Source organism: Anomaloglossus baeobatrachus, chromosome 2 (assembly GCF_048569485.1).
Source record: "Anomaloglossus baeobatrachus isolate aAnoBae1 chromosome 2, aAnoBae1.hap1, whole genome shotgun sequence".
NCBI lineage: Eukaryota > Metazoa > Chordata > Amphibia > Anura > Aromobatidae > Anomaloglossus > Anomaloglossus baeobatrachus.
Genome location: NC_134354.1, coordinates 752,328,201 through 752,353,535, shown reverse-complemented (window position 1 = coordinate 752,353,535; position 25,335 = coordinate 752,328,201). Strand labels below are relative to the sequence as shown.

General features: G+C 45.8%; 1 protein-coding gene across 2 annotated transcripts in view; it reads left to right on the top strand.

Annotated features, from left to right (window-relative positions):
* Positions 1-25,335, top strand: part of CNTN5 (contactin 5) — a 2,293,676-nt gene that overhangs the window by 2,218,785 nt on the left and 49,556 nt on the right. For both annotated transcript variants that reach the window (XM_075337481.1, XM_075337482.1), the window contains one exon: positions 20,092-20,278. In XM_075337481.1, the coding sequence (XP_075193596.1) occupies positions 20,092-20,278 (187 nt within the window). The remainder of the gene's footprint in view (positions 1-20,091; positions 20,279-25,335) is intronic.

Genomic DNA, 25,335 nt, shown 5'->3' with positions numbered 1-25,335 from the left:
CATGCACCAATCAGACTAATCAGTGTCAGGCAGGAGAAGAGAAAATTGTGCAGTCTCAGCTTTCTCCGCTGTCATAGGAATAGGCCTCTGGACTATAAGAAAAACACTTTTTTAGCAAGATTTTTTATTTTTTTTTTTACCTAAAAAGTATTCTTTATAATCCCCAAAATACTGTTTGTTCGACTAGAAAAAACATTGCTTTTCCACACGTTTATGTGCTCGGATCCGGGCCTGCTGGGGTGGTGGCTCGAGGGTCTCCGGACCCAGGGGTCTCGCGGACACGCCGAATAAGTGGGGGTACGTAGATGTACAGGCTAGGCCGTATTACGTTTGTGACGCCACCCACGGTGTGTGGTGAGGTGGGTCACCACCTCTGCTGTTGTTGGGCACCCGGGGGAGATGTTGTGGCAGCTAGTTGTTAACCCCTCCGTAGGTAGGGATGGTTGCCCTGGGACCCAGTGTCTTTGTGCAGGGTGTAGCGACGGCAAGGGGATGTTTAATTACTCACAGTCAATAAATCACACGAATCTCTGGTAAACCAAGGTGCTGGTGGCCGGCGACGCGGCCGGTTGCATTCGGGTCCCCCACCTGGGCTGGTGGTCTTTATCCTTTCCTCTGCACTGACTTTGTGTAGGTGGACTTCCTAGTCTGGAACTCAGGAGTCCACTCCTGGCTGGATGTGACCTGAGGAGCCGTGCCCACAGACACTGGCCCGTGGGATCTATGGGACCTGGCGGTGACCTCCTATCCCTATCGGTGGGTTGTTGTCTTCTATGAGGGACTTTGGGTGGGACAACACCTCTAGTCCTGGCCTCAATCGGTTAATTAACCAGGCCGCTGGTTTCCGGTCCTGGCTTCAGGGTCTGAGTGCCCCCCTTTGTGCTCCGGTTTCCGGGTCGGTTCCCCGTGTCGGTACCGGCGGGCTACAACCCTGTCCCGGTCCACCTCTGTTTTGCCGAGCCGTCTTCCCGTCTCCTGCTGATGGAGACCACTGTCTGCCTCCTAGCCAGTGGCACCAGGGCTCCTACCCTGGTACTGTTCAACTTGAACTTTTCCTGCTGGAGCTATACTTTGCTCCAGCCCACACTCCTCTCCAAACTGAACTCCAAACACTTTCTGCTTGTTTTCCCGCCTTGGGCTGTCTTGACCCCTGGGTGGGTGTGTCCAACCGCCTGGTCACACCCACTGGTGTGTCTATCTTTCCCTAAGGGGGGGGTGACTAAAGTTTCAGGTCGGCTGTGTGTTTCCTAAGTGGGGGAAGGGTGTTATGCATGGGCCTATCTGTGACTACCTGGTTTAGCCAGGGCGTCACATTTATAATTGTGAGGGTTGCAGCCAATCAGTGGCTGCTGTTTGACTGCAGCCCTCACATGATAACATTGTTTATGTCATGAGACCAGCAGGGGACACAGGGACCAGAACAAAGGATCAACACTAATCTGGGAGGTAAATAATAAATATATATATTTTTTTTTCTTTTAATTTATGCAAAACAATGAGGAATTAAAAGACTTGCCCAGAGATAGACAATCCCTTTAAGTTCTAGCCAGGAATTTTCAACCAATTATAGAGTAAAGAAATATCAGGACTCAGGAGTTATTATGACATATTGGAACGTATGGAGTTAATACATTGAAAATGTAATATTTAGGCAAAATGCCATTTATGAAGTCCCATATATGTATCTTTATCCAACAGATAAAGGTGTGATAATAAGTAGTGATGTGCGGACCCGGACTGTAAAAGTGGTTTCAGAGGTACCTGGGTGCCATCGGGAAGAGCCGGGTAAAGCGTCTGTCGCATCTAATAGACAAATTCAGGGCGGCTGCAGGTTGCTCTTTTAAGGCTGGAGGCGGTCTAATCAGCATGGACCACCCCAGTCTGACAATACCAGCCCCCAGCTGTCAGACTTTATCTTGGCTGGGTATGAACATTGGAGGGACCGCATGTTGATTTTTTATATTATATATTTAAATAATTAAAAAAAAAACTCATGCAGTTCCTCTTAGGCCGGAGTTACACTTGCGAGTGACTTTTGTGTGACAGGAGCAGGTCGGCTGTATGTATTTCTATGCAGCTGAGACTCTCGTGTCCAGAAAACATCTGGCTGTGCCGGGTGATGCGAAGTGAGACTCGCGCGAGTCCTTTGCAATCATGACTCTTGCCTTATTTTGATACACAGCCAAGATAAAGCCCCGCAGCTGGGGGCTGCAGCCTGTAACCGTGGGCTTTATTTGTGCTGGTATCAGAATACGGGGGGCCCTATGCCAATTATTTAATTTATTCATTTATTTTTATACCACGATACTGACCCACAGAACTTTTTACTGCTTTCCCCTCTCACCGGCCGTCCTGGCGCCTGTTATTGGTTGCAGTCAGCTGATACGCTGGCACTCAGATTGCAATCAATTAAATGCACCAGTGGGCGAGGAAAGCTGTGAATATTCAATGAGGGTTAATTGTCTGCTCCGGAAGGGAATGCATGACCTAGAGGCAGCGTGCCGCCATGACGGATCCTCCATAAGTGCAGCACGCATGCTCGCTCCTACCCCGCTGTTTCTTCTAGCAATATTTTTAATCTCCGGAACCGGATTTAAAAAAAAAAAAAAGAGAATAGGGATCTGCCGGTCCCAGTTATCTGCGAGTCTTCTCATCTGTAATAATAAGAAGCAATGACTCTTATTCTAGCTAGCTGACATAAAACCTCTGTAATTTACTAAGACAACTCTGCCGCCCCTGCAGCGGATCTAACAGCTCGGATCCGGGGGTGACGATTACTTGTGGCTCTAGGGTCTCCGTACCTGGGGGCTAGGGGCCACACTCAAATGAAGATGGGGGTATTTACAGTGGCGATATATAGTTTGTGACACCTCCCGTCGTGTATGGTAATTGGGAATGCCGCCGCTGCCGTTGGGAGTACCCGGGGTGATGGAGTGGGGCAGCAAGATGACGTTACCCTCCATGGGTAGGGGAAGGCCCCGGGACTCTGGATGGTGCTATGAGATGCAGGGGAAGCGCAGGCTCGCTGGTTGAAGGGGTCAGTCGGGTACTCACTCAGCAAAAAAGCAGACGCTGACAACAGGGTAATCCAAGTCTCTGACTGCCGTTGTCTCTTGAGGGGAGCTCGTCCGGGTCCCGTCCCTTACAGCACTGCCTGGTGGTCCGTTACGACCTGCCTCCTGGCACAAACCTAGAGTGTCCTTTGTGGCCCGTCAGCTTGGAGCTTTCCGGGCCCCGCTCCCCACTGTGGATAAGTGAAGGAGCCGCTCTCAGGGGCTCACGCTTGGGATTTTAGTGGGCTGCTTGTTTTGGGAAAGCCTTATCCCCCTCGTTGCGCTAGTGCCCCAGATCTCTGAGCTTTGTGGGAACAGTCCATAAAGGCCCTGTCCTCCACAGGTTAATTGCCGGGTCGCCTGAAGCTTCTCCCCAACCTAGGGTCCGTGTACCCTGCCGTGCCTTCGGTCCCGGACCGGTGATAGGACCAGGCTCCTGACTGTCCTCCTTGACAGGTCCCAGGCACCTAGCCTCAATCCCCTGCGACTGGGGGTCCGACTCCTCTAGGTCCAGATCACCGTCTGTAACCTAGTCTGCTTCTCCCCTGGGAGCTACAACTCCCAGCTTCCTCAGAGCTCCTCACAGCTCGCGGGTCACTACTCAACTGACTTGACACCTCCCACTTCCCTGCCTGACCTCTAGGTGGGCGGCCCTATTCCTGCTTAAGCAGCCCACTGGTGTGCCTGACAAGGTGTGGTGTGAGGTGTATCTAGGATTTGTGGATGCTGATGGAGGCAGCACTGCAGGATGGAGATCCAGAACCATGGGGGATTGAATCCTCACCTATTGTACCATCAGCCATTCCCTGTAGACTGTAAGCCCTCGTGGGCAGGGTCCTCTCTCCTCCTGTACCAGTCTGTTATGTACTGTTAATGATTGTTGTACGTATACCCTTTCACTTGTAAAGCGCCATGGAATAAATGGCGCTATAATAATAAATAATAATAATAATAATAATAATCATGCACTGTAGAGAAAGAGTGTGAAGTACCCTGTGACGACCTAAATAGTCCAGGGCGTCACACAACCATACAACTGAATAGCCACCATGTAATACTACATTTGCCCTGCAGGGGATGTGTCTGATTTTTCCCTAGCCAGCGGTAGCGCACTACATTCATACTCCTATAGGCGCATGTGTCTCTGTGCTACAAAGCATAAGAGGCTGGTGGGGAACTTAGTTTGTTTTTCTTATTTTAAATGCAATTGTCTTTCATTTTCATCTATTAATTTTCATTTTTTTCTGCCTTGTCTCCGCTATCTGCAATAACAGCTTAAAAGGAATATTGAATACCGAGCGGCTGGTGTGATATGATTGCCGGAGGCAGGATTTCCACAGAGCTACAATTGATATGTTTTACTCAACATTGACAGCGAACTCTCATAGCAATTTTATTGAAGTATATTGGAAGTGTTCTTCTCCGAAGATCTCGTACAAATGTTCTGTATCTCCGATAATGTATCCGAGCCATTATTGCTTCATGTTAACGCGGGCGCTAGTCTAAAATTTTTTATGTTTTTTTATAATTGTAAATACAGGTTTTGGATGAGCAGAAAATGAGGTTGAATTGAATGAAAAAGATATAATGAAAAGAGTTATTGATGTTAAAACAGAAAAGCAAAATTAGAGCAACCAGCGCCAGGCAGCTGCGGCCAAGCCGAATCATATTGTAGGGTCAATCAATAGGGTTATAATTGAGAATTCAGAAATTATAATAATAAATGCTTTCTAATTATGGAAAAATAATCTCCCAGAAATAAAGCTTTATTACTACAGCACATGGGCCTCTTTTTTTTAAGTTAACTGTTGCTATTACAGCAACTGTCATCAGATCAATCGTAATGGTTGGGCTATTTGTGCATATTGTTAAAAGGGTTGTCTAGTACTGGTGCAGAAAATGATAAAAATTGCTACACCTGCTGTCATTCCCAGCAGTCACATGACATAGTTACAGTCAGGGCCAGAAATATTTGGACAGTGACACAAGTTTTATTTTAGCTGTTTACAAAAACATGTTCAGAAATACAATTATATATATAATATGGGCTGAAAGTGCACACTCCCAGCTGCAATATGAGAGTTTTCACATCCAAATCGGAGAAAGGGTTTAGGAATCATAGCTCTGTAATGCATAGCCTCCTCTTTTTCAAGGGACCAAAAGTAATTGGACAAGGGACTCTAAGGGCTGCAATTAACTCTGAAGGCGTCTCCCTCGTTAACCTGTAATCAATGAAGTAGTTAAAAGGTCTGGGGTTGATTACAGGTGTGTGGTTTTGCATTTGGAAGCTGTTGCTGTGACTAGACAACATGTGGTCTAAGGAACTCTCAATTGAGGTGAAACAGAACATCCTGAGGTTGAAAAAAAAGAAAAAATCCATCAGAGAGATAGCAGACATGCTTGGAGTAGCAAAATCAACAGTCGGGTACATTCTGAGAAAAAAGGAATTGACTGGTGAGCTTGGGAACTCAAAAAGGCCTGGGCATCCACGGATGACAACAGTGGTGGATGATCGCTGCATACTTTCTTTGGTGAAGAAGAACCCGTTCACAACATCAACTGAAGTCCAGAACACTCTCAGTGAAGTAGGTGTATCTGTCTCTAAGTCAACAGTAAAGAGAAGACTCCATGAAAGTAAATACAAAGGGTTCACATCTAGATGCAAACCATTCATCAATTCCAAAAATAGACAGGCCAGAGTTAAATTTGCTGAAAAACACCTCATGAAGCCAGCTCAGTTCTGGAAAAGTATTCTATGGACAGATGAGACCAAGATCAACCTGTACCAGAATGATGGGAAGAAAAAAGTTTGGAGAAGAAAGGGAACGGCACATGATCCAAGACACACCACATCCTCTGTAAAACATGGTGGAGGCAACGTGATGGCATGGGCATGCATGGCTTTCAATGGCACTGGGTCACTTGTGTTTATTGATGACATAACAGCAGACAAGAGTAGCCGGATGAATTCTGAAGTGTACAGGGATATACTTTCAGCCCAGATTCAGCCAAATGCCGCAAAGTTGATCGGACGGCGCTTCATAGTACAGATGGACAATGACCCCAAGCATACAGCCAAAGCTACCCAGGAGTTCATGAGTGCAAAAAAGTGGAACATTCTGCAATGGCCAAGTCAATCACCAGATCTTAACCCAATTGAGCATGCATTTCACTTGCTCAAATCCAGACTTAAGACGGAAAGACCCACAAACAAGCAAGACCTGAAGGCTGCGGCTGTAAAGGCCTGGCAAAGCATTAAGAAGGAGGAAACCCAGCGTTTGGTGATGTCCATGGGTTACAGACTTAAGGCAGTGATTGTCTCCAAAGGATTCACAACAAAATATTGAAAATAAAAATATTTTGTTTGGTTTATTTGTCCAATTACTTTTGACCTCCTAAAATGAGGAGTGTTTGTAAAGAAATGTGTACAATTCCTACAATTTCTATCAGATATTTTTGTTCAAACCTTCAAATTAAACGTTACAATCTGCACTTGAATTCTGTTGTAGAGGTTTCATTTCAAATCCAATGTGGTGGCATGCAGAGCCCAACTCGCGAAAATTGTGTCACTGTCCAAATATTTCTTGACCTAACTGTATGTCAGGTGACCGCTGCAGCCAATCAGCTACCGCTACTCTAATCAGCTTCATCTCTGGGAGAATACTGAAAGGCTGCAGCCAATCAGCATCTGATGACTATCTGCAGAGGTCACATGACAAGAGAATGCCAACTGAACACCAGAACAGACAGCAGGGATATCGCAGGAGCAGCCCCAGCCCCGGTACCAAGGGGTAACGATGTACTTTTTTAATTACTGCACCACCATACTGCAGCTAATATGAACAGATTGTCCAGAAGCAGACAACAGTTTTAAAAAGCGTCTTTAATTTTTTCATTTTTAGCCTCCTTAGGGCACTTCAACCTGTGATTATTTGATCGCTTATACTATAGTGCCATTAGTGAAAATTGTTGCATTCATATGGCACTTCAGAAGGCCCCCAGCTGCAATGTTGAAAAGCTGTGCCCCATGACTTAGGCTATAAAGTCAGTACTTTGCACTGATGAGGGGCAATAATCCTGAAGCAGCTGAGTGCAAATGGAGATTCTGATTTGGCTTTATATCCTAAGTAGCGCTGGATGGTCCCGGACTGTAAAAGTGCAGATCCGCGCGGTTTCAAAGTTGCCCGGGTGCTGGACCCAGGCCCGGGATTCTGGGTGTTTGATCCAGCACTCAATAAAATAAAAAAATTAGGGAAAATTAAAGAAAATGAGAATGAAGCGAGCGCTTCATACTTACCGAGGCACTAGCCGGCTATACGCTGCTCCGGCACTGCTGAACGCTGCTCCTGTGGCCTCCTTTGGCCGCTTATTTCATATGCATGGCTTTCCCCGTCCACCAGCCAGTCTGGCCTCTGGGTTTGGTTGCAGTCAGACGCGCCCTCAGCCTGTGTCACCTGTGTAAACCATAGGTTAATGATGGCAGGCATCTATGAGACCCTCAATCACTAATCTGTAAGTGAAAGTAAACAAACACAGAAAAAATCCTTTACTTGGAATAAAATAGAAAAAGCACCCTCTTTCACCACTTTATTAACCCCAACACCCTGCAGATCCGACGTAATCCACATGAGAGCAATTCCAGCTCTGCTACATCTCACAGCGAGTGGCCATAGAACATGACTGCTTGCTGTGAGCTCCAAAGAATGAATGAGCCGCGATGAGCGATGACTGCAGGCAGATGTTACTGGAATGAGCCCATACATTCTAGGCTCACAGTAGATGCTAGAGTGTATGGACTGCATTAGTTACACTGCTTTCCCTGCACACCAGCTGTCCTGGCACAAGTGATCCGATGCAGTCAGTTGACAAGTTGCCACTCAGGCTGGGGGCACGTCTGACTGTAATTAGCAGCCCATGCAGTGAATGTAAGGCCTGGGAGAAGCATACAGCCATGCCGGAGCCTATCCTTTCTACCACCATTTTTAATCAACAGATTCTGCTCCCTTAAGGCTGCTTTACACCAGACAATCTATCATGCGATAGATCGTCGGGGTCACGGTTTTTGTGACGCACATCCGGCATCGCTGGCGATGCGGGCCTGTGTGACACCTCCTAGCGACGCAGTATCGCTCACAAATCGTGAGTCGTGTACTGCTCGCTAGGTTCCATAATATCGTTTAATTTAGTTGTTCATCGTTTCCGGGGTAGCACACGCCGCTCCGTGTGACACCCCGGGAACGATGAACAGCAGCTCACCTGCGTCACGCGGTCGCCGCCGGCTATGTGAAGGAAGGAGGTGGACGGGATGTTTACGCCCCGCTCATCTCCGCCCCTCCGCTTCCATTGGCTGGCGGCCGTGTGACGTCGCTGTGACGCCGAACGTCCCTCCCACTCCAGGAAGTGGACGTTCGCCGCCCACAGCGAGGTCGCACGAGAGGTAAGTATGTGTGACGCGGGTTACTGACTTTGTGCGACAGGGGCAGTGATTTGCCCGTGACGCAAAAAGGACGGGGGCGGGTACGATCGATTGTGAAATTGCACAATCTGTCGTACCGTGTAAGGCTTCTGCCACACTCACGTGAAATTCACGCACGTGCCGAGAGACACGTATTTTCCCTGCGTGTTGCGTGCAGGTAAGTACGTGTCTCTGGTACGTGCGAGACACGTGTGTTCTACGTGTGCTATCCGCGATAGCACACGTAGAACCGGTAATTATTATACTCACCTGGTCCTTCCTGCTGTCCGCGCTGCTGTCCGTGGTGCTGATCTTCAGTCTCCAGCCCTCCCGTCTCCCCGCTGCTGCTGCGGCCAGGCAGTGAAGTGAATATTCAATGAGAATAATGAGCGGCGGTCGGCAGCAAGAGGCAGCAGCGGCAGAGACAGGAGGGCTGGAGAAGGTGAGTTAATGTTTTGTTTTTTTTTCACTGACATGTGTGTTTTCTCCGGCGCGTGTCACACGGGACCGCATCCACACTACACCCGTGTGGTACGGGTGCGGGCCGTGTGACACCCGTGCTGCCGGAGAAAACACTGACATGTCAGCGCTTTTTCGGCACGGTCAAACGTAGGCACGGAACGGACACACGCTCCGTGCCAAAACACTGACGTGAGGCTATTTATATTAAAAGGACTGTGTCAACATAAGCACGTGTCTCCGGTACGTGTAAAAAATGCCAAACACGTACCGGAGGCACGGATGTGTGGCGCTAGCCTAAAGCAGCCTTTAGACTTATAAGGGGGCAGATTCCGAACCAGATCTAGATATTTTTTTTAAAAGAAAGCAGGGACCAGCTAGTCCTGGTTTTTTGGGAGTCCGCCCAGCTCTAATCCTAAGTCATTTGCAATCGCTCTTTAATGTTTATCTCTCTACCACCATGCATCTATTTTTATATTAATAACATTCCTAACAAGCCCTTTGTCCTGATTTTTAATTGCAGTAAATGTACCGCCCCGCGAGCTCGGCTGCGACCGCCAAGCCACTCAGATCAGTGCTCGCACTGCAGGTGGTGGCTCGAGCCTCTCACGGACCCGGGGGTCACGTCGCTCTGCAAGGAAGTTGGCGCTACACGCAGGGACTTGACGGGGAGTTCCATGGCTGGGGCCGCGGTTGTTTGGTTTGGATTGTAAGTTCGTGACTCCACCCACGGGTTGTGGTGAATGGATGGACACCACCGCTGCCGTTAACTAGGCCTCCCGGGTACGGTGTTGCGCAGCTTGGTGTTGACCCCTCCGTGGGTAAGGGAGCAATGGTCCCGGGGGCCCGAGGGAGGTGCTGAGGCATGGGAGCGGGTGCGTGCTGGGTGCTGATACTGTGCGGCGTGGTGCATGGCCCGAAGGCACTGGTGTACTTACTATGACACAAGACACCGGAGTCTCTGGTAAACCAAACGGGGTGATGAACGGGGCCCGTAGCCGGCTGCAGCTTCTCCCAGAATAGGTTGGTGGTTTCTGCCTTTCTCATGCACCTCTGTGTGTTAATGTTTGACTCCTATGCCTAGACACCGGTAGTCCGGTCCCCGACTTGTATTTGCCATAGGAGCCCATTTGCCTGCAGACGCTGGCCCTTTGGGTCTCTATGCCTTGGCTCTACCCTGTATGGTTGGGCTGTTGTCTTCTAACGGGTCTTGTGTGGGATAGGTCCTTAAGTCCAGTCCGCAATCAGTTGATTAGACTCGGCCCTGTCGGTTCGGGGCTTCGTCTGGGTCTGAGTACTCCTCCTGGTGCTCCGGTTTCCAATCGGTTCCCCGATTCGGTACTGGCGGGCCACCGCCTGACCCCGGTCCCTACGGTTCCACCGGCTGTAATCCCAGCTCCTGCAGGCAGCTACCACTGTCTGCCTCCTTGCTAAAGGTGACTGGGCTCCGACCCAGCCACCAGAATAGTCTATCGCAGGCCTGGGCGCAGGTCTGCCCTTGGACTCAACCTCTCTCCTCCACTGTCAAAACTACTCTGTACTCTCGACTTGAAGTTGTGTCTGTGTTTTCCCGCCTCCAGGCCTGTGAACTCCTCGGTGGGCGGAGCCAACCACCCGGCTCCGCCCCCTGATGAGGACATCAAACCTAGAGGGTGGTGCCAAGGTTTTTTTCTTTGACTGATGTCACCTAATCGGGAGGGGGTGTGGTGTTATGTGTGACTACCTGGGACGACCTGACTAGTCCAGGGCATCACATAAATGTTAAAAAAAAATTTATAAATCTCTTTGTGATATGCTAATCAGTTTCAGACTAATTGAGGGGGTCATTGGTTTCCCCAGACTAGTCGTCCCACTAATCATATAATCAGGCCAATGTAGGTCTTGTAATAAGGTCACTATTGAAATCCTGGAGGGGGAGATATGTTTCACTGAGGTTGTCAGCCTCAGTGATGTGAACCTGGAAGCAGGCTCCAACACGTTATATGTTGAGCTGGTTAATCGGCAATGATAAGGGCCAGGTTTATGAACAGCTAAAGAGCTGGGTGGGATGGCAGTATACATATCTCCACCCTAGGATGTGATCCACGTAGTAAATGAAGGTCTCTGGATTCACTTGTGTGTGTAGGGAGGTGAAGAGACCTCCAGAGCTGTGTTCATATTATACAAGCTAAACCTTTTTCATGAGCAGGCAGACCCCACAGTTCTGTTAACTGTTAAGAGTGGCTTGTATTCTTTACGCCACACAGGCTGTTTTAGTTTATTTTATTTTTGTCCTGGTTTATGAAATCTTAATAAACCAGGGGAAGATTTAAACAAAAACATTCCTGTGTCTACTTCATTAAAGGGAACCTGTCACCAGATTTGGGACCTATAAGCTGCGGCCACCACGAGTGGGCTCTTATATACAGCATTCTAACATTCTGTATATAAGAATACAAGAGCCCAGGCCGCTATGTAGAACATAAAAAACACTTTATAATACTCACCTAGAAGGTCGCTTCGATGCACAACAGTCAGATGGGCGCCTCCTCTTTCGGCCATCTTGGTCTTCCTTCTTCTGAAGTCTGGGTGCATGACGCGTCCTACGTCATACACACTCACTGGCACTGAGGTCCTGCGCAGGCGCACTTTGATCTGCCATGCTCAGGGCAGATCAAAGTATTGTAGTGCGCCTGTGCAGGAATACACCCAGGCTTCCTAAGAAGGAAGACCAAGATGGCCGAAAGAAGAGGCGCCAGTACTGGAGAACGGAGACACCCATCTGACTGTTGTGCACCAGAGCGACCTCCTGAGTATTATAAAGTGTTTTTTATGTTCTACACCGCGGCCTGGGCTCTTATATACAGCATGTTAGAATACTGTATATAAGAGCCCAGTGGTGGTGGCTGCAGCTTATAGGCCCCAAATCTGGTGACAGGTTCCCTTTAAGCAGCCAAGTGAACCACAGTGTGATAACATGATTTGCAAGAGACGGTGTCACCACCAACCCTTTGCATATCCCTTTCATGTGGGAAACTGTCCTTTCATGTTGGCGCACAATGAAGCCAGGAGTACTTTCCCCAGCTTTACAGACATGCTGCTTGTGTGGGTTTCAGTGGTGGTAGACTGGGGCTGTAAGAACAGTATTGTTTTAGGCTTCCCCCGTGAACGGCAGATTACATTGTCACGATGTGCTCCTTGGACATGCGCAGTGCACCTACGAAGCTGGGGAACGTACACACAGCTTCATTGCACACTGATATGAAAGGACAAAAGTCGTGCACATGCTCAGAACCTCCAACAATCATGGGTTGCGATAACATGAATAGTGAGATGACTAGTCTGGGAAAACCAAAGCCCCCTCAACTAGTCAATCAGAAATTGACTTATACAATGTTTTTTGTTCCATTTACTGCAATCACATATGCGCAAAGAACTTGTTAAGAAGGGTAATAACTAGGGATGATCGAATACCAAAATATTCATCTTCGCGAATATCCGACGAATAGGTCACCACTATGCGAATATTCGATGCGCAATGTAAGCCTATTCAGGTTTCCCATAGACTTACATTGCGCTTCGAGTATTCGCGAATAGTCGAAAAGCGGCGACCTATTCGGCGAATATTTGTGGTATTCGATCATCCCTAGTAATAACATAAGAAAATGTAAATGGTTGCAGTTTGGAGTATGGAGGAGTTGTCAGGTTGCCTTTGCAGGGTTGATAACAGTTACCACCAGTCGATGGCTCTAGAGATCCTGCTTTCTTCCTTGGTACAGAAGCAGTTTGATATTTTTCTGCATAAAAAGCACATAAATCAAAGTCCTGATAAATAATATACAATAAAACATTAGTCAAAAGCTGTACTGAATTTTTTTTTTGTTATCCAGTACTCGTATCAGTCATGCAAAAAAGCAAGTGACCCCGTAAAACAGTCGTACAACCTTTACCGCTTGAATTGTAGTCTATACAATCTGCGTCTGCCTCATCCAAGTGATTTGGAAAATTTTAGTTAAAGAATAAAATTCACCTTTTGCCTCACGTCTTCGTCTAAAGCTCTCGACATTGAAGTTCTTTTATTCTGAGTAACCCTTCATTATTAAATGTGGAGTCTTCTGTGATGACTGAGACTCTTGAACTGTCTGTGTCTGGTCTAAAGGACAAGGAATGACAGCTTTGCTCATCTAACTGGGGTTGGATTTTTTTCAGTTTTACTTCTTGCCTTCCAGACAAATTATCCATGTGTAAATGACCAACTATGACAGACGTCACTTTATCGTCTAGCATTGTCCTCTATCTGTTAATGTCAACCAGCATTTGCAATCACATGAAATGCCACAAGGCAAGGATCCCCAGCGGCGCTCTGTGCCTAATCAGGTCACTTAGAAACCGGCAGTGATAGCTCACCAACCTGAACAAGGTGCAAATATTCATTTGCAAAATAATATTCATGCTCAGCCAGAATTTAGAATTTTACTTATTTTTCGAGATTAGCCTATTCAGAAGAACGGTAGCACCCAGGGTCTTTCTATAAAGTATAAAAAGGTTAACAATGGCATATGGTAGGCAAGGGCTGCTACAGATTTTGCACTGGAACTCAATTTGTAATGAAAAATTGAAGTGTAAAATTTAAAATAAAAGGTGCTCCCAAGAAAATGCTTACAAATTTTCGGATAGAGGGCAGATGATCGGCCATCTTTCACTCAAACACAGCCTTAAGGGGCTAAAGCGGGCTTTACACACAGCGACATTGCTAGCGAGCGTACCCGCCCCCCGTCGGTTGTGCGTCAAGGGCAAATCGCTGCCCGTGGCGTACAACATTGCTAGGACCCGTCACACGTACTTACCTGCCTAGCGACGCCGCTGTGGTCAGCGAACCGCTTCATTTCTAAGGGAGCGGTTCGTGCAGCGTCACCGCGGCGTCACTAAGCGGCCGCCCAATGAAGCGGAGGGGTGGAGATGAGTGGCCGTAACATCCTGCCCACCTCCTTCCTTCCTCATTGCAGGCGGCCGCAGGTACGGTGATGTTCCTGATTCCTGCGGTGTCACACGTAGCGATGAGTGCTGCCACAGGAACGACGAATAACCTGCGTCCTGCAACAGCAACGATAATCTGGAAAGGAACGACGTGTCAACGATCAACGACTAGGTGAGTAATTTTGATCGTTTCACACGCAACAACGTCGCTAACGAGGCCGGATGTGCGTCACGAACTCCGTGACCCCAACGACATCTCGTTAGCGATGTCGTTGCGTGTAAAGCCAGCTTAATATTTTGTTCCTGCTGCTCCTAAGTATTCTTTTTTTTGCGTATGTAGCCCCCCTGAGGTACTAGGTGTCAAATGTAACCTGTGGAAACGTTAACCCCGGAATATCCGTGCCAGTCAACACACCAGCACCCTCAGGCCACATACACAACCCCCAACACCAGACTGGGAGACTGCCTAGCAACAGGTAAAAGGGATGGGCACTGATTGGATAGTTGCTACCCAATCTGTAGGTACAGACCCAGCGAGGGGGAGGGGCCAGTGGTCAGTTGGGAAGATGGCGGGAGGGAGTAGTGAGCAGAGTAGGGAGCTGAGTGAGGAGAGGAAGAAGTGTGAGAAGTTGTGAGGAGAGAGAAGGAGTTGAGAGTTAAGGTACAGAAAGAAAGGAAAAGACTTGAAGTAGCAGGAGTGAGGGACTGTGGAGCAATGAACCAGGACTCCAGGAACCGTGGGTTACCTGTGGAAGTCTGGATCCAAGGCTCACAGGACTCAGCACAAGGTGAGGTGCAGACCCTATGCCAGCGGGACACTTTATGGTCAACTATTAAATCTGCCAGGCGAGAAGATCTCCAGGGTCCATCGCAAACCAAAGAGTCTGAAGCATCAGCAGCAAAGAGGGGACCGGGGATTGAACCCCTTAAATAGTCCAGGTTGCCTGCAATAAGACCAAGACTGAAGAGAAGGGACTCCCAAGCAGCTTTAGGCCACGGGAGTCCATTAACAACAAGTGTGCACGGAGGACAGCCAACCCAGGTCACAACTGGCACGGAGAACAAGGGGAGCGGGAACACCTGCGGGTCCAAGCACTAAAACAAAGTAAAACAAGGCAAGTTGAAACTGCAATACTGGTGTGGACTGTTTCCTTATCGCCCCGTGCACTTACACAGACAGTTCCCCACTACAGTCCCCATCATCCACTGCTGGGGCCTGTCCCTGCTTGCGGAGGGCCCAAAACACCTAAGCTGAACTACTCCAGCAGCCCCAGCAGGACCCTGCGGCGGCGGTCTCAATAACCTGGCCGCACACCACAAGTGGCGTAGCCGAGAACTCTTTTATTTTTATTTCCCTTTTTATATTTCACCCTTTTTTCTGAGGACCGACCCCTCAGGGTCACAGAACCGGACCTCAGCCGCGACCACAACTGTTGTCCCCTGTGCACCACACGCCCAGGACCGAGTACCCCACAGCCCCTGGGGCATCACACTTATTTTTTGTATTTCATACAGTTTCACAGTTATTGTCACGATGACTATGGAATAGCGAAGAACCTGGGCTCCTAAGCTGCCTCTCAAGCTAGGGGGCCCTATGCTATCCCTAACCTAAGGGATACTCATGATTGTAGAGATGCCCAAGCCTACCTTCCTGGTCCTGCTCCTGATCAGCCCTAATCTAATTTCCCCTCCACCTTCCCCCAGGGAGGGACGGGACAGGAGTGTAAAGACAGACAGGGGAAAACCAAAACTCTGTCACACAGTATGCACAGATAAAAGGTACAGACAATAAGACGTTCAGGGGGAAAAACAAGAGCAGGAAGGAAGCTACAAAACAGCAGGGGTAAACTCCACAACTGTACCAAAGAATGAGAACAAATTTCTGTAAATCTCAGACACCATACCTTACAGACCAACTATAGCTGGCATAGGTGTAAGGTTTCAACCAGCATAGATAGGAGGGTAGCAGATGTGAAAGGCCTCCCCACAACAAGAGACCTTTCCAAGGGGTAATTATGCAGAACAGCCTTAAGATACACCCCAGAGGATCCTATGAGCACCACCCACATAGTAAAGATCATATAAACTTGTACTAAATAGAAAGGTCGATATCGCTGAAACCATATTGCGGATTTAAAAACTAAAAAAAAAAAATAGAAATGCTCAAGGCAGCAATGGGAATAAAATAAGTGGGAAAAATCTGGATACTTGTGACCTGTTGACAGGTCTTCTTTAGAAAGTTGGAAAGATTATAAATTTGATTTTCTTCAAGGTAATTCTGAGAATACTGGAAAGAAGATAACCCTGTGTATGGGAGAAATGGCCAGCTGGATGATCGTCCGACAGCTTTCTGAAATGTACGGGGGGACTTTAGTGCTGGAAACAAAACATTAGCATGTTGATAATGAGGTGGGATTGTGTGCTGCCCCCGGTAAACCTCTGATGTCACGGTGGTGGGTCCGAATGGTGATGTGGCTTTACCGGTCACGAGCGACAAGCTTTTGTAATACTGATTAAAAATAGTATTAAAAAGGGGAGAGAAAAATAAAATAAACAAATAAAGAGTTTGTAACGCTAGTTGGGATGTTTGGCTTTGGTATGGCCGGGCACTGCTGGAGGTCCCCATGAGTTAGGTGGTGATACGCAGTGCCGGAGGGTTGTCCTCTCACCCACCAACTAGGGCTGGTCACGAAGGATGTTGAGGTAGGGATGGTGCAGCAGAGAGTAATCAGCCAGAAACAGGACAGGGAGCTTTTACCTTTTACTGGAGCTCTGCAGAACATTTATCTCAGCCTTCACAATGAGGGTGGTTCTTCCTGCCCCAATGAGAGTTTGGTTTCTCTGCTGTGTGGTGGTAGAATATTCCTCCTGCCACTACTTCCCTATGTGTTGAAATTCTGGGATTTTCAAGACAAGAAAACTCTGGATCTTTAATCCCTTCAGGTGAACAAGGGACTTGAATCTTGAAGGAAAACTCACTATTTCTTCTAGAAGTTTCCAGACTCGAACGTGTCGCTGACCTCCCAGACAATTCACTGCTCCTTATAGAAAGGCTAATAGCAGTCTCTCAGTTTGCCACCGACCTTGGGAGTCCTAGTGGCCTAGGGACTGATACCCTGCCAATATTTAGGTGGCCCTTCTAGAGGTTTTAGCAGTTACCTCAGGACAGGACCGTCTCCATATCACACTCTTCACTTCACCTTACACCGCCTTCAACTGCAACTGTCTGATTTTACCTCACACCTAAGCTCCTCCCCTTCTAGGGCACACACACAATCCTTTTTATTATCTCAGGTGAACAGCCCTAGTAAGGGAGTATGGGCAAATGTGTGTTTGTAGTGAACAGCACAGAACACCAAATCTCATTAAAGCTGACAATACATAGTATACAGACTGAAATACACATGTAGCTATTATTTGTGGTGACTTAGGCACAGGGCACCACATTGGGACAGGGCCAAACACATGGATGATGAGTAAGGTGGAACATTTTTTTTTTTGCTAATGATGGAGAAGCTTGTTATTAATGAACTCAACCCCAATGTTTCATTCTGAGAGGTGCCCTCATTGTAAACACAGTCTGCTCCAGACTTTGTCCAAAATTCGGCAGGGGCACTTGATCAACCCTGTCCTTCGGCAGCATGCATTGAATAACACTGCACATGGCAATTAACATTTGCAGGTTTCCCATGTCATGAGTATTGTTACAGAATTGTATAGAGGAATTCATATCTACTGTGTATGATATTATTACCCTATGTTTGTAACATTATTGAAGCATGTCAGTAAAAACGTTGACGGGCTGCAATTCACATAATAACCACTGAGTGGCCACATATGGTCAAATGTAACATAAACATTGCCTGACAGTAACACAAAACCATGTTTTTTTTCCACAATCACTAAACTAAAGAGGTTTTACTGGACATTGCAGGGCAAAAATAGTGTACAGCATCATATAACTGAACATCAATCAATCAGAACAAGTCCGAGTGGACTCGTGTAGGAATCTTAGCAACTAAAGAAAGTGATTTGCACTAAGTGAATCACTTAAAGGGAATCTGTCAGTAAGATCAGCCCTCTAAAGCCGTCTCTATGGGCATGTAGGTCATAGGCAGCTGAATAAAATGATACCTTGATATCTGTGATCAGATGTTTTAGTCCAGAGAAATCCACACTTTTCTTAATATGTAAATGAGCTGTTAAGATCTATAGGCCGGACGTAGATCTCACTGAGAATCTGCCTCTAGGTCTTATAATAAATGAATGAAAGTGTTACCAGTAGGAGACATGTCAGACTCTCAGTCATTACATGTCTCAGACTGGTAACGCTTCCTCTCATTTACACTAAGCTCTGGAGGCAGATTCTCAGGGACGACCATGTCCAGCCCAAAGATCTTAACAGCTCATTTACATATTAGGAAAAATGTGAATTTCTCTGACATAAAACATAAGATCGCATATATCAAGGCATCATTTTATTCAGCTGCCTATGACCTCAACATTTATATAGATGGTATAGAAGGGTGGATCCAACTGACAGATTCCCTTTAAGCCAAAATGGCTCCTCAGACTGGACATAAGGTTCCCTAAAAATGTACTTACATTCCATGCATATGTCACACTAGATATGGGGAAGTATCAAACCCACAGAAAAAGGGAAGGGGAACCCTATGTTTAGGGAGAGGAAATATGGTGACCCCTGACCAAACCTACTGCTGGTCCATGGGGTCCCTCACCACCCTAGATAGTTTTACACCTATATGCCAAGCTGGATACCTGACCCTAGGTATCCCTAATGCTGGGTCCTAAATAGGGAATGGATGGGATGAGCTCTTCGTCAACTCACTAAACACTATAGATGACAAAGGAGGACACACAGGGGGAAAAAGCATAAACTACTTATTCACAGATGACTCAGGTAGGAGTTCAGCAGAGTATTTAGTAATGATACTACAAAGGAGTACAAGCCACCTGCTTGCAACCTCGGCTTGAAGGAACTGAAAATATCACCAGCACCAGTTCAAAAGAAGAAGGGGTATTTAAACACCAAGGGAATACTGATAACAGCTGGGTGTAACATGAGCTCCTGCTGGGTCCAAAAGGGAGAGAGATGAATCCAGCAAGAAAGCTACCTATACCAATGAATACTGACAACAACAACAATAGAAAGTCAGGGAGCATTCTGTGCAGCCAAACACTGTGACCTTCTACGGCCAGAAACCACATGACTGTCACCCGTGACAGCATAAGATGCTACTTTTCTATCCTCCAATTAATCACATAGGGAGAGAGTCGGGGCAAATCTTTACATATATTCCCCATCATATCACAGACGCAGTTAAAGACAATGCCTTGGTCCGTGATTTCTAATGTTGGTGGGCTTTGCGGTTCAGTGCCATATCGCTTAAGTGACTGGTATGCTACCTATCTCTGTACTAAATAAGGCCATGTGCTGTAATTTCAGGAGCAGCCTGGGAACATCCATCATCATATTTATCCCCGATGTCCCAGCAAAGGTCATTTTGACATTGTCACCGCTCTCTCTAAACCGAATGTGACAGACACCTGTCCTAGTTTGAATAGCTATGAGAGAAAGTTCTCCTTCCATTCCTCTTTTGCTTATGCTTTTCCTAAAACATTAACCCGCTCCAATTTATCCTTAGGTGTTCTGTCAGAATTTATCCATCACGTCTCCACCGCTCTTCCACCGCGTGGATAGTGATGAAGACAAAACACTTGCTCCCTAGCTGCACCTTGCAAATCGAACCCAACTGGATAAAGTGTGGGTGACGCAAGAAATCTTGGACTTTTCTTTAAATTCTTTTGACTGTCTGTCAGTATTTGTTATTTTTTTTTGTTTTTTTTTCTAACTTCGGGTCTAAGCGGTCAAACAGTGTAACTGTAGAGCCCTGGATGTGAATGTCAATGATTCTGCGAGTAATAGGGAGACATCTCTTGACCCCAGACAGTTGGGCGAGATGCTAAATAGTGCTCAGGCATAAACCTGGGCTGCAAATCCCTTGCGTGTTAAAATAGCCTGTTAATTTTTTGACAGAAGGGTCTTTTCACTGCAGGGAGGCAAATGCCTTCAAATAACCAATAAAGAAATAAAGTGAAAACGTCACGGCTGCCAAAATTAATCTTCTGTGTGGTCAATGTTGCCAGGTTAGTTACTGGAAAGATATGGAGCAGGAAGAGGCTGGAAACAAAGTAAAAACGTCTGGAAATGAGTCGTCCATCATCCTGACAGAGCTAGAAGGAAATACATTATATCATATAACAGTGAGAGCGTTTAACAAAGCTGGATACGGTCCTTCAAGTACAGCGGTGCGCGGAGGCACCAAGAAATCACGTGAGTAACCGCATGCTCCTTACACCGGCCTTTAATGTTTGGACCTATATACACTGAACAAAAATATAAATCAACACTTTTGTATTTCCTCCATTTTTCTAAGATCTCAGACTTTTTCTTTGGATACAAAAGGCCTTTTTCTCTCAAATATTGTTCACAAATTTGTCTAGATCTGTTAGTGAGGTTATTATTTGCTGAGATAATCCATCCATCTCACAGGTGTGACATATCAAGATGCTGATTAGACAACATGATTATTGCACAGGTGTGTCTTAGGTTGGCCAGCATGATTATTTCACAGGTGTGCTTTAGGCTGACCAGCATGATTATTGCACAGGTGTGCCTTAGGCTGGTCAGCATAATTATTGCACAGGTGTTCCTTAGGCTGGCCACGTGGAAAAGAAAAAAGAGGGCGATCCGGCACAAATTCTCCTTATATTAAAACATCCAAGACTTTATTAAGACATCGTTAAAAACATTGTGAAGACCAAAAATCCACTTAGATGGTAAAAGTAAGGGTCATGATAACTTTACGCGTTTCGGACTATTATTAAAAACAAAAAGAGTCCTTAATCATAAGTTCCTTAGGCTGGCCAGCATGATTATTATACAGGTGTGCTATAGGCTGGCCAGCATGATTATTGCACAGGTGTTCCTTAGGCTGACCAGCATGATTATTGCACAGGTGTGCCTTATGCTGGTTAGCATGATTATTGCACAGGTGTGCCTTAGGCTGTCCAGCATTATTATTGCACAGGTGTGCCTTAGGCTGGCCAGCATAATTATTGCACATGTGTGCCTTAGGCTGGCCAGCATGATTATTTCACAGGTGTGCCTTAGGCTGGCCAGCGTGATTATTGCACAGGTGTGCCTTAGGCTGGCCAGCATGTTTATTGCACAGGTGTGCCTTAGGCTGGCCACAATAAAAGACCACTCTAAAATGTGCAGATTTATCACATAGATCTCATTTCCATTGAGAACATATGTCCAATCCTCAAAAAGCGGGAAGACAAACACAAATACAGAAATCGTGATAAACTCCAAGCAATGATGAGATGAGAAGAGGTCATCAGTCAGGATTCGGCCCAGAAACTGATATTCACCTGCCCTGAAGAAGGGCAGAAGTCTTGAAAAATAAGGGTTAATACTGTAATTTTTAAGTCTTTCAAAGAACGTGATGTATTTTATCAACAAAAGATGTAAAACTTATGAAATGCTGATAATTGTAAGTAACCACAGAAATATCTAACTAAAATAATCAAGAGCAACAAAGGAAAAAGGAAGAAAAGACGATGCATATAAGATGTGCAAAATATGTATAAATAATACATAAATTAAAAAAAATAAAAAAATAATATATTATTTATATATATATATCTATATCTATATCTATATATATATATATACAGTATATATACAAATCTTTATTATGACAAAAGAGCACACATAGCAAACATTTAAGAACATCATCGAGAAAACTACTGGTATAACCATAATAGGTGACTAGAGGAGACAACACAGAAACCCTTCAATATAGAGAGCAATAATCAGATAATAATTAGGAAGTGAATGTAATTCAAATAAATATGGATACGAGTGTATAGAAAGTGCAGGGATATAATCCAGCTGAGATGTAACAATAAATAGAAAGGGGGAAAATGTCAATTCAATTCATAGTGTAAATATCAGCGATAATTAAAATAATAATAATACAAGTATATGACCAATATGGAGGTATAGAATCTAATAAAGAAGAACCAAAATTTCTATCTGTAGGCTGGAGCAATGAGAAACTCTCTGTCATGTTAGGTACGGGGGAGTACCAAGCGAGCGGAGAAAGGGAAGGGAAGGAAACCCTGCATCTAGAGAAGGGGAGATGGTGACCCCTGACCAAACCTACCACTGGTCCTAGATAGGTTCCGCACCTATGTGCCGAGCCGGATACCTGACCCTAGTGCTGGACCCTAAATAGGGAACAGATGGGATGAGCTCTTTGTCAACCTCACTAAACACTAAAGAAAGACACAAGGAGGACACACGCATGCATGAACTACTTATCCACAGATGGCTCAGGCAAGAGTTCAGCAATCTTAAGCAACAATACTACAGATGAGAGCAAGTCACCTACTTGCAACCAGAGCTAGAATGAACTGAATAAAATCACCAGCACAAGTCCAAGGGAGTATTTAAGCACCAAAAGAGAATACTGATGATTAGCAGCTGGGTGGAAGGCGAGCTCCTGCTGGGTCCAAAAGGAGAGAGATGAATCCAGCAGGAATATTAACAGCAGAAACAATGGAAAGTCAGGGAGCATTTTGCGCTGCCAAACACTATGACCTTCTATGGCCAGAAACCACATGACTGTCTGTCACCCGTGACACACTCATGTGATACCTTAGATATAAATCCAGTCCTAATATAGGTGCCACCACTGATATTAGATAATATATGATCAAAGTGCAGGTATAAGAGCTAGCAAGGACAACCAAGAGTTCCACCTGAGGGCTGCAGCAGAAAGACACTCACAAACCCTGTAGGGCTATCGATTACTATACATGATGTAGCACCCTACCTACATATATCTATCTATCTCTCTCTCTCTCTATATATATATATATATATATGTGTGTGTATATATATATATATATATATATATAAATATATAGATAGATAGAGATATATATATATATATATATGTATATATATGTATATATATATATATGCTGTGAACTCCTTCCCTGTGGCTCTAAAAATAATACATCCCTGATTGGCAGCTTTCTGTGTACGCTGTGCATAGGCAGAAAGCTGAAAATCAGTGGTGTGGGCTGGGTTTGGCCAAATTCACACGTTGCATTTTTGCTGATTTTTTTTCTACAGAAAAACCTGATCTCATGGTGGTAAAAAAAAACCTGTGATTTTGCCGCATCTCTGATGTGCCATTTGTTTACAATACATGTTTAAATAAAGTTAGTTTTATTGAACACAAAAGCAGCAGAAATTCAGCAAAAAAAATGCAGCCGTGTTGTTTCACTCTCATTTCTTTCAATGGTGAAAAAAGCAGCAAAAACGCTAAAAAAAATCAAAATGCTGCTTTTTTTCAAAAACGCAGCAACAATGCAGCAAAATACGCAGCTGCGTGTTTGCAATCTCATTGCTTTCAATGGTGAAAAAAGCAGCAAAAATGCTGAAAGAATTGACATGCTGCTTTTTTGAAAAAACGCAGCAGTTTTCCATTTCAGTTAGGAAAAAAAAAGCAACTGTGTGCATGAGATTTCTGGAATGTGATAGGTTTTACTGGTGCTGTAAAAAGCAGCTTTTTATTTGCATTGATTTGCATAAAACCAATGAAAAAAATCAGCAAAAAGACACAGCAAAAGACACAGCAAAAAGGCAACGTGTGAACATAACCTTTTGCAGAGCTCATGAATGTGGAGGACTACTAGCAGCAGGTTTACTAGTACCCTAGTGATAACTTCCTGCTGATAAAACATTGATTTTAGTTACACTGCAGCAAGCAGCCCAGTAAGTGACACATCACTGAATCAGGGTCTCTGCCTCTATATCATGCTACTCTCAGATGAGGTGACAAAAACCAGGTGACAGATTCCCTTTAGGCCTTCTTCACACGTCCGTGCAAAACATTAACGTTTTGCACAGTTCGATGGTGTAAGTACGTATATGTGCGTGTGTCCATGTGTGTATGTTCTATGTGTGCTGTTCATATGCTATCCGTGTGACATCCGGATAGCACACGGACAGGATGAGATGGTATACTGACCTGTCTACAGCACTGCAGTCTCTCGCCCTGCTGTTGCTTCCGGGTCTGCGGTGAGTGCAGTGAATATTCATGAGCATAATGAGCGGGCCCAGAAGCAACAGCAGAGGCAGAGTAATGTACTTAACTGTCTCCCGTGCTGCTGTTACTTCTGGGTCTGCAGTCAGTGCAGTGAATATTCATGAGCATAAAGAGCGGGCCCGGAAGTCACAGCAGAGGCAGAGTGGTATACTTAACTGTCTCCCTTGCTGCTGTTACTTCTGGGTCTGCAGTCAGTGCAGTAAATATTCATGAGCATAAAGAGCGGGCCCGGAAGTCACAGCAAAGGCAGAGTGGTATACTTAACTGTCTCCCTCGCTGCTGTTACTTCTGTTTCTGCAGTCAGTGCAGTGAATATTCATGAGCCTAATGAGTGGACCCAGAAGCAACAGCAGAGGCAGAGTGGTATACTTAACTGTCTCCCTCGCTGCTGTTACTTCTGGGTCTGCAGTCAGTGCAGTGAAGATTCATGAGCATAATGAGCGGGCCCAGAAGCAACAGCAGAGGCAGAGTGGTATACTTAACTGTCTCCCTCGCTACTGTTACTTTTGGGTCTGCAGTTAGTGCAGTGAAGATTCATGAGCATAATGAGTGGGCCCAGAAGCAACAGCAGAGGCAGAGTGGTATACTTAACTGTCTCCCTCGCTGCTGTTACTTCTGGGTCTGCAGTCAGTGCAGTGAAGATTCATGAGCATAATGAGCGGGCCCAGAAGCAACAGCAGAGGCAGAGTGGTATACTTAACTGTCTCCCTCGCTACTGTTACTTTTGGGTCTGCAGTTAGTGCAGTGAAGATTCATGAGCATAATGAGCGGGCCCAGAAGCAACAGCAGAGGCAGAGTGGTATACTTAACTGTCTCCCTCGCTACTGTTACTTTTGGGTTTGCAGTCAGTGCAGTGAATATTCATGAGCATAAAGAGCGGGCCCAGAATCAACAGCAGAGGCAGAGTGGTATACTTAACTGTCTCCCTTGCTGCTGTTACTTCTGGGTCTGCAGTCAGTGCAGTAAATATTCATGAGCATAAAGAGCGGGCCCAGAAGCAACAGCAGTGACAGAGTAGTATACTTAACTGTCTCCTGCACTGCTGTTACTTCTGGGTCTGCGGTGAGTGCAGTGAATATTCATGAGCATAATGAGCGTGCCCGGAAGTAACAGCAGCGCCGGAGACAGGACAGTATAAAAATTCTTTATTTTTATGTGACCTATGTTTTCTCCGGTACATGTCACACTGATGTCACATGGA